The 13,676-nt window shown below is 44.8% G+C and overlaps 1 protein-coding gene across 1 annotated transcript in view; it reads right to left on the bottom strand.

Annotated features, from left to right (window-relative positions):
- ppfibp2a (PPFIA binding protein 2a) overlaps positions 1-13,676 on the bottom strand; it is a 39,688-nt gene that overhangs the window by 19,834 nt on the left and 6,178 nt on the right. Inside the window, exons 3-7 of the mRNA XM_031569235.2 lie at positions 10,766-10,986; positions 7,134-7,220; positions 5,701-5,814; positions 3,315-3,443; positions 529-762 (exon numbers count right to left, since the gene is read on the bottom strand). Coding sequence (XP_031425095.1) covers positions 529-762; positions 3,315-3,443; positions 5,701-5,814; positions 7,134-7,220; positions 10,766-10,986 — 785 coding nt within the window. The remainder of the gene's footprint in view (positions 1-528; positions 763-3,314; positions 3,444-5,700; positions 5,815-7,133; positions 7,221-10,765; positions 10,987-13,676) is intronic.

Below are 13,676 nucleotides of genomic sequence, written 5' to 3'. Positions count from 1 at the left end.
AGAAATGGTAAAGATACTTCTAAGTTTAGCTTTTTCACTCCACCCTTATTTCAGTGTTACAGCAGGCAAAAAAGACACCAGGCAGTGAAGAGTATGGTATTATGAAGCAGTGTCTCTGTGCAACGTATACTGAGGTGGTGTGATCCGTCAACCTCCAGTGTTCGGAGTAGCCTTGTGAACTTATGCCCTAATCACTCTGCACACAAAGAAAGCGCATGAGCGAACACCAAAACACGCCACTCCATCATGCATCTTGTACAACATGCCATATGCTATACAAACTGAACTAGAATGACAGAATGATTCAGCTATCGTGAGCTCATGGGTTTAAAACACACATTTAAAACCATCTAATCCCGAAGCTCAAACGAAGGAGGATGCATTCTGCATCATATTACGGGTTATGCAATTAGTCTCATTCATCCACTCCACAAGTTTCCAAGTCACTGTTAGAGGCCGCGTTATAGGCCGTTATCAGCCCAGGCGTAACAGCTCTGTGCATCCCACATCCACCCATGGTTTTCCTACACTCTCATTTCCACAGTGGCAGCTCTGCTCTGTGTCTGAAGCTCCGGGGCTGGAAGCCACGCTGGCACTCCTCGTCTCCTCCGCCCCACAGGCAGGGGCCTCCGCTGGGCCACCGCCATGGCCCTCCCTGGCCTCCCGCTCCGCAGGCTCTTTTTTCTCTTTCACTTTACTGCTGAGTTCCTGCTGGATCCTACACATCTGCTCCTGGAGCTCACTAATCAGATTCACTACACTCTGTCAGAGGGAAAGAATGAGGAAAAAGAAGGGGAAAAAAAAGTATGGACACATATCGAGAATGGATCAAAGGCAGAGAGGAAATGGTAAAGAAAGAGAGAGAGACAAAAAAGAGAGAGAGAGGAGAGTAAAAAGGGAAATGAAGTTGAACCCAGAAAGAGAGAGAGAGAGAGAGAGAGGAGGGAAAAAAGGGAAATGAAGTTTAACCCAGAAGGAGTACATATGCATGACGTGCTGGGCTTTGAGTGTATACACTGCTATGTGGTTTCTCCTCAGGCCAGCTAATTAAGAGTGTGTGTGTGTGGGGGGGGGGGGGCTTTCCCTTTCAGAGGGGGGCCCTGCTTTCTGACTTGTGTCACTTGCAGGGGTTTATGGGATGGAATATTTAAGGACCATACAGAGTGCGTCACAGCGAAGCATATTTAAAGGAGCAAACGAGGCTGCAATGAGAAAAGCTGTGCTGCTTGGTCTTATGAAAACAGCTAAGACCATTTCTGCCTGCAGTATGGTCTGCCAGGGTAAAGAAGTCAATGACCTATTTTGTTTGCCTAAGTGTGGTCACATACCAATAATAAGGCCATCTGTCTACTTACAAACAGACTACTTCCCTTTTTCCAGGACAATTGGGAGGAGCCTGACGGCACATTCTGACCATAATATGTGTATGAAGTATGGTCTAAAAACTGTAGCCAGAAAGTGTTTACCAGATAACTTTTTTTCATTGGTCCAGTCAAGACAAAATAAAAATAAAAAACTGTAAACAGCAGGGCTGCTCTCCAGTGTGAGTAAACAACGAGAGAATGTTGTCTGGAATATGAGAAGAGGAAGTCTGATATGATACTTGAGGAAAGAGAACATGCAAAAGATATGTCTGTCACTGTGTGCATGCTATCTATAGTATGACGTTCTGGTGGGTCCTGGGTCAGGAGAGTTTGCAGAGAGAGAGAGAGAGAGAGAGAGAGGGATAGAGGAAAGAGAGAGAGAGAAGCATGCCAGTGGAATGCTCCAAGCAGATTTCTGCCATTCTTCCTCACTGGATAAAACCCAACAGCTGACATAGAGCAGTCAGAGTTTGTACACACCGTTCATTAAAACAGAGAATAGAATACAGTAGACTAGAGATCTATATTCCCAGAAAACTCAGCCTAAAGAGAATATGAAACCAGAGTCTACTGAGGACAAAACCACTGAGGGAAACTAGAAATGAATGAACCAGAAAACTTCAGAACTGGCAGATAACCCAGACGTATTATTTATTCTATCGGGTGTCTACATAGGGCTATAATTCACATTCAGTAAGGAAAGAGGTACAAATATTCCTAACTCCAACTCAAACAAGCGGGCATGAAGTGAGATCATTCATGTAGGTCCATGGACAAACCCATAAACAGTAAGAGGACTATAGTGTGTATTTGTCATTCTTATACAGGTTCTGGGGCTGGCTGTTTCCGCCTATCAATCACTCATTAAATCCTCCTCGGTCTTTCCAAAGTGCACTTGTCAGGGCTTCAGCAAACAGAGACTTGAACCTGAAAGATGACACCAAAGGCTAGGAACCACCCCACACAACAGCCCCCACCGCCTATCCCCTTGTCCTTGTTGTCTTTAAACAATCATTCCTGAACTGCTAAATGTATGTTTGCTCTTCGAGTGCCAAAGGTCTTCGCCTTGCACTGTCATGAGGGCAGCTAACTGACATAGCCATGTCCACATTTCACAACGCCGGCATGCGGGCAAACCGCTGCCTGTTTACACTGCCAGTAAACGGCCACTGACAGGGTACAGTGGGGATTAACACTACCATGCAGCAGTGCCCTGAGCTAAAGCACTCATTAGACCTATGTAACAACATCTGTTTGTTTACCACAGCCGTAACTGTGAACACTGCCATTACACGTCAGGCATAAGCAGCTTACATTTAAAAATCCCATAATTAGAGACAACTCGTGAATTTTTTGGGCATAGTCTCGTGTGATTCCGAGTGAACCTTCTTCTATCCACTAGTTTATTCAGGATAAGTTAAAAGTACTGAGTTCACTGACACCTTCAGCACCTTCCACTTTAGAAATGGCAACGCTATCTAGTTAAACACCTCTGTCGTTGTTGTTACCTCTGACCATCACTGAGGGAGAGCCAAAGCCCGATATCTGACTATGGTGTAGTCTGTTAGGGCCATGTCAGTGCCCTCTGTCAACACTTCTTTGTTCTAGTATGAATAAAGTTCCTAGCATGAGACAATATTTTCACACAAACACAAAAGTGGTTCCTCTTCCATTTCATTCTCATATGCCCCTCATATGCCACAGTCTAAAAAGCTTCCATAAACAGAATCAACTTTAAACATTTTACAAACCACATCCTACTTTAATAGCCCATCAGGGCCATGACTTCTCTCTGTGACTATGTTTCAAATTTGTTTGTTTGTCTGTGTGTCTGTGTGTGTGTGTGTGTGTGTGTGTGTGTGTGTGTGTGTGTGTGTGTGTGTGTGTGTGTGTATGTGTGTGTGCTTGTGTGTATGTGTGTGTGTGTGTGCACATGTATATGCTCAGTACCTCTGCTTTGTGTTGCCGTTCCACATTATGGTTCTGCTTCTCCATACTGGCTAGTTTCAGTTTCAGGTAAGACACCTCATCCATCAGATCCAGTTTCTGGGTCTCCAGAGAGGTCCTGCTCAGGAGCTCCTGCGTGGAGGGTCCATTCAGGGACACACACGCATACACACGCGCACACACACGCACACACACACGCGCACACACACCCACACACACACACAACGGGACCAAAAAGCACAGGGCTAAGCAAAAGTCCACGCTTCGGCAGGCACAAAGTTCCCTCAAACAAACTCTGACTTTTTGAGAGAGACGGCTCCACGCTGGCTAAATATACACAAGTCTCCATGAGCTCTATTTTTACTTCCTCTCTCACAAGCTGACACATGAGAGAGAGAGAGAGAGAGAGAGAGCTGTAGGAAAAGCTACTACATTATCTGGATGGCTGGTAAAGATAAAAAAAACACAGTAATCACTAATCTGGAGTCTTTTAAAGTGAGTGATAAGTTCAAACAACAAACTATTTAAATAACACAGGATTTAGGGACTATATTCACAGTACCACCTAGACATAGTACAAAACAAGTTATCACCAAAGTCTTAGATAAGATCAGGATACCTCCGAGTGCAGATAGCTGTCTGAACTCTGTGCTTTTCAGGCAGGTGCAAACTTGCATTTAAACGACTTGAGGACACCGAGTTTAGTCCTCCTGCAGAAGGAAGAGAGCTGTGCCTTTGAAAAAGCCCACATGGAAAATATTAGCGCTGTGTCACTGGAAACAGATTTTCTCCTGAAGGCCAAAACCTCATAATGACCACATCGCAGGCTAGCGCACTATATAAAGCGACCCATCAGGGCAGCTCAAGTCTGCTGAATCAATCAGCAGAAGGGGATTTGCTGAAAGAAACGAGTGTAAAACTTAATAATCTTGCTAGCATGCTTTATAATGTGATTAAACCGCTTGCCGTGTTACAATTACCGATGAGGAAAAAAGAGGAAAAACACCAGCAGTTATGCAAAACCACCAAGAGCACATTTCGCCTACCTCTTCCCAACTCCAAGCAACATGAGGCAGAGCTGATTTCTTGCAGAGAGCGGAGGAGTCCACGGATAAGGTACAAAACCCTCAGATGCAGGCTAAGGTCATTAATGCTAATGCATTGAAAAATGACATGACTGTTCCTCTGAAGAAAGGAGGATGCTGTTCTCGCTCTGTGTTATTCCCAGTGTCTCTTTCTCTTTCTCTCCCTACCACTATCTATTTCCAGTCTGTCTCTCTTTTCATCCGTTTCTCCTCACTATCATTCCGTTTCACTCTCTTTCACTCTCTCTCTCTCTCTGCCTCTTTCTCATTCTCTCTCTCCTAATGAAAGAGGCGAGTTTTTTTTCTCTTCCACAGAGCTACGGGGAGTGTCTGACCCATCTGGTTGGAGGCTGAAGATGAGAGGCAGGAGCTGGAGCTGGAGCTCACCTGCCCTAACCGCAGCAGACCACTTCAGACCAGACCGGGCACAGCCCCAACCCGAGCCCCAAACCTGGCCCTGGAAGTCCAACACCCTCTGCTAAGTATTTGGGTTGTCAAGGCAATATGAAGCTCAGTTTGCTGGAATCCTTGCGAGGAATTTCCTCCAACGAAGAAGCTGGATCATAGACATTTTTTCCCTTTTCAAATGCGAGTCGTCTCTTGCACACTGATTCTATTATTGAGAGTATTTCATTTTTGGGGGGGGAGTTCTTGCAGATGGTATTATACCACGACTCCAGAAGCTATTATTAGCATGGGAGATTGAGAGGAGACGCTGTGAAGCAATGATTTAAAAATGTACCTGTTTTTCTTCTCCAGAGGAAGCACCAGACTGGCTCTTTACCAGGAAAGAAGTTTATTTAGAGTTGAAGAGAACCATACTTGGAAATCAAAACAAGTTCCAACGCTGCAAAAGTCATTTATTTGCCGTAGAGCAGAACCACGCAGATCAAACGCCTCTGCTCTTTTGTTTGCGCTTTATGGGGTTTTTCCTCTCATCTCTTGTTAGTGTTCAAAGAGGCAAATTAAAAGACAGAGGCTTACAGTCTCACGTGCAAATGCTGTAGGCATATGAGCAACGCAACAGATTATAGAGCCTTGAGAATTAGGCGTGTGAATCTACAGAGTTGTTTTCACTGGTAAAGCTTGCAGGCTTAACCCCGAACTACAGTGCACAGAGGCTTCAAACATGTGATGAGAATACCACTCCTCACTGTGAAGCAACAGAGACGGGGGAAGAGTGGAAAGTTGGAGGCATCAGCAAGTCAAGTGCTTGCAAGGCAGGGAAGACACATGAATCAGAAAAAATAAGTTAAAGTGGTTTGAAGATAATGAGGAGAGAATGGAAAAGGGGTGGGCTATACCTGCTGCAGCATCTCCTCAGTGTTGTTGAGTTTGTGTTGATGCTCCTCTAGGGAGTACTCCAGGTCCCGAATCTTCTCCCCCTGTGCTTCCACCTGGTCAGTCAACACACTCACCTGTGTGTATATGTGTGTTAGAGTGTGTGAAAAAGAGTCAATATATGTGTGTGTGTGTGTAAGTGTTGATGCATGTTGACAGACAGAGACAGACAGACAGACAGACAAACACAGACAGACAGACAGACAGACAGACGACTACGCCACGCCTTTACCTGTTTGTCCTCTTTCCCTGCCCTCTGTGGACTCCACCGCTCTGCCTTCCAGGCATGGGGGATCTGCTGAGTAAGCACCCTGCTTTCACTCTCTACACTACAGCACTACTCAGCTACAGCACTCACCAGACGTGCCTGATATGCATCTAGACTAAACCCTGGCAAAAGAAAAACCGGATCAGATAAAGGGAGACCTGCGTCAAAGGGACTCCCCCGAGTCTAATTGTCGCTCAACCACTGAACTACTTGGGTTGACCTTGTCAGAACTGGAGCAAGAGAAAACAATGGCCGTCTTTAGCAATCACTCACCACGTCAGATTACCTCCATTTCAATCAATTAGCTGACTCTCTCAGAGGAATGTTCTGGCAAGTGGCAGAACATTCAGCACTTATACCTCGCAGCATCCAAGCTCTCATGGGAAAGATGTGTAAAGGGGGTTTATACGTGTTGAGACTCGTACCAGACATTTCAGCAGAGGGGAATGTTTGTGAAATCCTAGAAGTCATTAGTTGCACAAAAACAAAAAACGTCTACGCCTTCCCACAATTGCGGCAACTCCCCTCTGGAAATAAACACTCAGCAATCTGACAGATTACATGTGTCAAGTGTTTACCACCAAACAGAGATCTCTAGCACAGGTGCCTCTAAAACTGTGATTAGAGCTCTGGAACATGTGACTTATGCATAGTGAAACACACACACACACACACACACGCACACGCACACGCACACGCACACGCACACGCACGTTTTCCCTGGCTTACTGGCTCACATGACTAGGTTATATGATCACAGTAGTGTTTATATTCAGCAGGCTGTGGACCATTGCAAGGTCGCATGAGCATCCACCTTCTTTTAGACTCTGCTCATAATCAACTCACGCAACCCAGTTTCCCTTGGATGGACTCAAAGGGGGTTTGCAAAGGGTACGGGTAGAACTGTTGCCAGTGCCACTAAACACCCAACACACTTGAACATATAATTGTTCAATCTTTCAGGAAAAGTTGTACTATAGTCATATGAAATTTCAAACTAAGTACATTTTAGTATACATTTAGGCAGAATGCAAATACTATGCTCTCAAACATACAGAAACATATACATTTACAAACACATGTACACAGACATACATACAGACACACACACACAAGAATATGTCTTACCTGGAGTACGAGCGACTCTTTGTCCCCTTCTAATCGAGCCAGGCGTTCTTGATAGCTCTCATTGTTCCCAAATGACTGCAGGTTCACCTGTAAAAGGATACGACCCCCACTCTTAAATCTTTCCACATAAACTCACACCCAACAGCCAAGGCAATGGCAGGAACCAGTCTGAACGCCTGTGAACTCTGAAAGGCCCGTGAATACGGATACGGTTACAGACGTCTGTGAGGGAGTAGAGTAGGGCTTGTGTCCTGGAGCCAAAGCCCTGCCGTGGCACCGGCACACCGTATCAACCGTTAAACAAACAAAACCGCTTCCGCCCCTGTCTGAGGGCACCTTCTCATGGAAAGCTCAGCGAGGAGATTCTAAAGTCCTCCATCTGACTACTGTTACTCACCAGGGTACACTGGAATTCCCTAAGAGGTTTACTTTAGTACAGGTTTAATCTGTGCATTTTTTTTTCTTCTTTTTCCTTGAATGTTTAAATGCGAGTGGAATGTAAGGCCTTGTGGAATATGTCAGCAATGTGCAACATACTGTGGATCTACTGCAGCAGTTACTGCAGACGAAACTATTATGTGTGGAGTAAACCGAGCAAAGAGATACAATTAGCCCAACACATACAGGAGTGGTGCTAACAACACCAAGGTTATGACTTTGATTCCCATGGAGCACAAATCCTGATAAAAAAAAGACACCTTTCCTGTTCTGTGGGTCTCTTTGATCATGACTGTCTGCAGAAGTCAGTAAATGCAGATGTCATGTAAATGCTTAAAGGTAGCTTTGCAAAACTCAAAGTCTGGTATCCAAAATAATCTCATTTATTTTTTAAGTTAAGTTTGATATACTTTAATTAAGTTTGATGTTTTTCTTCAGCAAGTTAACACATACCTGTCTATGGATTTTTGCAAGACTACATAGTTGTAAGAGACCTGTAATCTGTTACATAACCATGAGAAGGAGCCACTGCTACATGGCCATGCAATTAAAGTTAGACCAGTTGCCCACAGTGTTTTTATAGGGCAGTTTAAGACCACAAAAGCACAAAAGGGTTAATCTCAAAGCTTCCCTTTCAAAATGTACAATAAAAACACGCATACACATACACCAACAAACATTAGTGTAATTACACACTTCCAAATAAATGGGGAAAGAGAACTGATTGCTGTGAGATATTCAATTCGCTCATAATGCTTCAAACTTAAGTGATCAAAGTAAAACATCAGTGCACCAGTCTGCACCTCCTCAAAAGGAGCCAGCCAGGTAGGGTGGGGTCTCTTTGCTGTGCCCCTCCCTCCCAGGTCCCTGCACCTCCTTTAGGTGTCCTAGAGTCCCTGTCACATGTTCACACTCGCCGCATCTCCCTCTACCGCTGCAGTCACGCAGAATCAATCACTGCCACCACAGAGACGCCCAACAGGAAGGGCCAGGTTTCCATGTCTGTTTGCCATTATCCATGCTAAGACTACGAGCTCCGCGGGCTTTTAGGCAGGCTCTTGTTGGGGCACTTCGGATTGTACACACAGTGACTCACTGGAGTTGTGCAAGAGCAACACAACTCCTGGTGCAATGTGTGAGCCGCATGTGATTCACAGTCCAGTGACGCCTGTGGTTCACGTGGCCCCCTCTCTCTCTCTATCTGTTGACACGGTTTTGTGGCAGTAAACTCCAGGAAATGTGAAAGGGGAGGCTGTTTTTAGACTTTAATGTGTTTGTTTGACACAAGGCAATAAACACTTAACCCCCTCTAGGCTCCACTACTGAGCATGCACTGCTCCGTTCTCACATGTGCTCGGAAACAATCACTCATCAATGAATCAAAGTAAACTTCAAATGAAGCGTGCTTGCTTGGACAGAGAGAGATGGACTGACTAAAGCAAAGAGAGAATGCACAATAGCATTGGCAAATGCAAACCCACTCACCTTTTTCAGCCAGGCGAAATGTTTGTAAAAGTCAATGTCACACTCCATTCTGCACAGCCATTGCAGCATCAGTTTCAGTATAAACCAAGAGCAGTTAACCTCACCATAAGGCTTTAAAAAACAAAAGACTTTCACAAAGACTCCCAGATTTCTCTTTCCTTCTTATGCTCTTTTCCTCTCTGTCTTTCTTTCCCTGGCTCTGGCTCCGGCTCCGTCTCCGCTTCGTCTGGTCAGGCTGCCGAGCATCTGGTTTGCAGCACGGGCAGGCTAGACGGCAAGTTATAATATCAGACTGCAGCCCGGCAGCACAGATCAAGCCAGCTGCTCTCCTTTCCCTTTTCTTTTCTTCTTTTCACATTCTCCTCCTCCTCCTTCTCATGCTTTTTCTCCACCTCCCTTCTCTCACTCCCACTCTCTTACTCTTACTCTCTAGGTTTTCCTATTTTCTTTCTTTTATGCTCTAAGGAGATCTCATTAGCCAGTCCTCAGAACCTGTCTGAACTTCTGTGGGTTATTTTAAATGTGGGGTGCTTTTCTGAGGGGCTGCCCGCCAGCCAGGAGGAGAGGGAACACTCAGTGGCATGTGTGCATCACAGACATGGTACTCCACATGGCAGAGGGGGGAGGGGGGAGGGAAGATGGGAGGAGAGGGGGGAGATGGTGCCAAGAGCAGGAGAAATAGTAAACGGTAGAGAGGGCATATGACGGCAGGATGGAAGATGGAGGATGAGCAGAATGCAAAAGAAGACGGAGATGTGGTGGAGAAGGAGAGAAGTGAGAAGCAGGGGGAAAAAAAGGTAGTGGCAAGGGTGTGTGTGTGTGTGTGTGTGTGTTTGGGGTGGGGCGGGGTTGGGGGGGATCATGGACTGGGGGAAGGGAACAGCAACCCCTAGTTTCAGATCCACTCTGGATCTCATTAGCTGGGCACTGGGGACCCCAGACCCTAGAATTGAGCCTCTTCTTCTTCACACAGGGAGGCCCCATAACACACCCTCGAAGTGAGACTCTTCCTCTTCACACGGGGGGGGGGGGGGGGGGGCTACTCTGCCCTACCTACAGCTGGCTGATGTGAAAGGACCATTCTTCACGAGGGAGCACAGTGTTTCAAAATATACACTTACCCTCCAAAAGTACACTGCAAAGATAACACTGAGACCACCGGTTTGCAAAAACCTGTCTCCTCCGCCCTCTGGGAATTCTCTAGGATAAGCTGTGGTCGTTCGCCAACTCAAACACACTCCACTGGGAACTGTGGGTGGCGTATGAAGACTATGAATGTAGGACAAGTAAGGCCTGGGTCACAGGCCATCTATCATTTCTGCATGGAGTAACATCACATTCCTTATTTTAAATAAGACCCTATTCCTTGGGTGGTACAGCATGCTGTTACACAGTACTAAGTTTTAAACTGAAGTCCTTACATAATACAAAAATGAAAACTTGTCTAGTTTAGAGAAGGCTATAAGCTAAAGGTAAATCCTATGTATGAGTATGTTTTCATACAAAAACAAAACTGTCCTTAAAGATTTAGGTCTGGGATTTGATGGCATGAAACTTGCAGCGTTTGGGTTGTGCTTTACCATCCCAGCTACAAGTGCTACAAACCACTTCTGAAGCACATCTGTAAACAGTAAACGCGAAATCCATATGTCCGTGGGTGCAGTGGGTTGCGTTTCAAAAGCATCACCATAGGTTCCAACAGTACTCACCGCCAGGCCCTGGGTCAGCCACAGCAGCAACATGTAGGCAGTGTCGCTGGGGATCTGCCTCCGCAGTGAGTCTGCGTCCTCTCGACTGTCCTGAAGCTCCAGAACCTCCCGGAGCTCCTCGGTCAGCTGCAGCACTCGCAGAGGGGCAGAATACGTCACGGGACCCGGCAGCTCCACCAGAGCACTGCTGAACTCTCCCAGAGGGACCAGCGCCCTGGAGCCTGGATGAGGGGGGGGGGGGGGTGACGAGAGATGAGAGCTTTCAAGTATTTTTCATTCTATTGAAGTGGATATGGAAGAGAAGGATATGGACATTTGTTTGACATGGGACAGGACCAAAATACCAGCCAACCAACTTCCTGATCACATCAAAGGTGCTCCAAATGTAGCCAGTTTCAAATCTAGAATTATGACCCAACTGTCCTCAGATGCTTTTTGATCAAATGCACTCGACTTTGTTTATTTATTTATTTTCATATGTTCTTTTAGCATCCCTTTTAATACTGTAAAGCACTTTGAATTACCAATATGTAAGAATTGTGCTATATAAATAAACTTGCCTTGCTTTGCCTTGCCTTGTGTTCACTCACAGAGTAACAGGAATTGAATCTCCCCCGAAACATACAGTACTTACCACCTCACATTAGGGGGCATTAAGAATTGCTCAAATAACATTAATTACATAAAATAGTATTAAATAAAGCATTAGCTACAGCACTTTTTCACAATGTTTTTTGTTTGTCAAGAATGCCTTGATGTTAAGCATTACCATTACCTAAAAGGATATCTTATGAAAGAACAAAAAGGATGCTGTTTCAACAAATTAAAATGTAGAAAAGTGAACTTAGTCATCTCAACTTTAATGCCACTCTATAATTATCTGACTATAATCCCTCACTGTGCAAAGAGTGGTACTTCTGGTTTCCGCCAGCAGAGGGCACCCTTTCACTACTTTACAGATGATGAGCCATGCTGAGTCCAACCCTCCCCCTGCCTGTTAACTGGGCAAAGAGAAGCCGGCAATTTCCTCTTTGGTGGGTTTATTTTCCATTGGCATCTTGTGATGAGGGCAAGCCTCACATAAACCTGCTATTCTAGACCACCCTCACTCCAGACTTCTCCCATGTGTGTAAACCATGAAAGCATATGGAACTTCAGAGGTGCATTAAAACCCCATTTAAATAGTTTCATTCCCCTCTACAATTCAGTCATGTACACAATCCCACTTCAGAAAGACTGGGCTATACTTGATAATGCATCACAAACGACCAGACTTTTTTTTATCATTAATGCAATTTTATTTACGCTCTAAATGTATAAATTCTGTCAGATTTTAAGTGTCCGCTTTCAAACACACTGACCGTGCAACAGAGGATTAGCCAGAATTCTATCCAACCACTAAAGCTATTAACACATCCTGTTTCATTCTCTTTTACGATTAAGCCTACTAATCATATTTTCATATGCACTTTGTACTGATAAAGGGGAGTAATTTTGAGCAGTGGAAGTGTCAAGATGCCATATTCATAGCTTCATTCATTATTGCTTATACATTTTTAATTGATCTAATCAAATGTAATGCCATTATTAAACAAACTATTAAATTAAATAAAACAGCTGTACAATGCATCTTTTTTTAACAACACAAACAGCAAATATTTTACTATTAATGTTTTGCCATTAATGTTTCATTCCACTGACAGTACACTGCATGGTTTGGAGGATTTGCCTGAACATCCCAACGCCTGATAACTGCACAGCAGGCATTTTCTGTGACATTTGCTGTTGCTCACTGGGGCTGTTTGGGTGCGTTTGTGCCACCGCCATCTCTTGAACTGAACACGACAGGTTTGGACTCGGAGCCCCAAGCCCTTCCTGATTCTCCGGCTGCCTCCCTCGTTTAGCCTCTGTTTAACGAGACACTTGGTCATCGGTAATTCCTGAACTCCCAGGAGGCCACAGCTCTCCCTAACAAGGCACAGCCCTCAAAAAGCTCATGTTCAACCCCGCTCTTACGCTGAGATTACATAACAGAAGCAGGCAGGCTACAGTCCCTCACATCAGCAAACTTTAAACATAACCACCTAATATCAGCAAAACAATTGCAAAAACACCAACAACAAAACTCAGTTATTCAACGTTACCACTACCAACATCACCAAACCTAGCAGGCTATACAAGCTCCAATATACTACCAGAAGCCTGAAATGTGTATGGTGGCAACAAGGTCATCAATCCATCTCTCCAATCCACTGTGGCTACAGACATAAATACAGATATCATTGTTATAAGAGCAGCTTATCTAACGCGGCAAGCACCACACACCGGCAACAGTTGTTTCAGTCGCGGAGAGAGTGATATTGCGCCCCTGGCTGTTGAGCTTCCATCTCCTCAGGGTTTAATAACATCAGTGCAGGGTGAATAATGCCCCTCTGCTGTCCTGTCAAAGCACTGGATGGGTGGTCATTAGCAAAGCGCTATTTATAGTGGGTCTTGTTGTGTTTGCCCCTCGGGCCAAGACCCCGCTGGCTCATTTGAGATGCCGCTGTGGCTTTGATAAACACCACCATCCCAAATGTAGCACCCCTAAAGGAAGTTGCATAGCCCAGCAGCAAGAACAGCAGGAGGGGGTAGGTTCATTAAGACAATGAAAGCCAGAGGCAGTAGTGAAGGAGTAACTGATGTGTACAGAGGTGGGTAAAATATAGGTACAAATAATTAAAATCCTGCACACAAGGTTTCTTCAAAACCAGAGAGGTTCTGAGGAAAGTCTATCTTCAGCTGTATAAGTTAAGTCCGTCTAAGGCTTTGCAGCCTATTTTTATTCATAACATAACTATATAAACAATATATACATACACACACACAGATATATATGTGTGTGTGTGTGTGTGTAATTATTTACTTTTTA

Source organism: Clupea harengus, chromosome 6 (genome assembly GCF_900700415.2).
Source record: "Clupea harengus chromosome 6, Ch_v2.0.2, whole genome shotgun sequence".
Lineage (NCBI taxonomy): Eukaryota > Metazoa > Chordata > Actinopteri > Clupeiformes > Clupeidae > Clupea > Clupea harengus.
The sequence above is the reverse complement of the archived record's forward strand: the minus strand, read 5'-3'. Positions and strand labels throughout refer to the sequence as shown.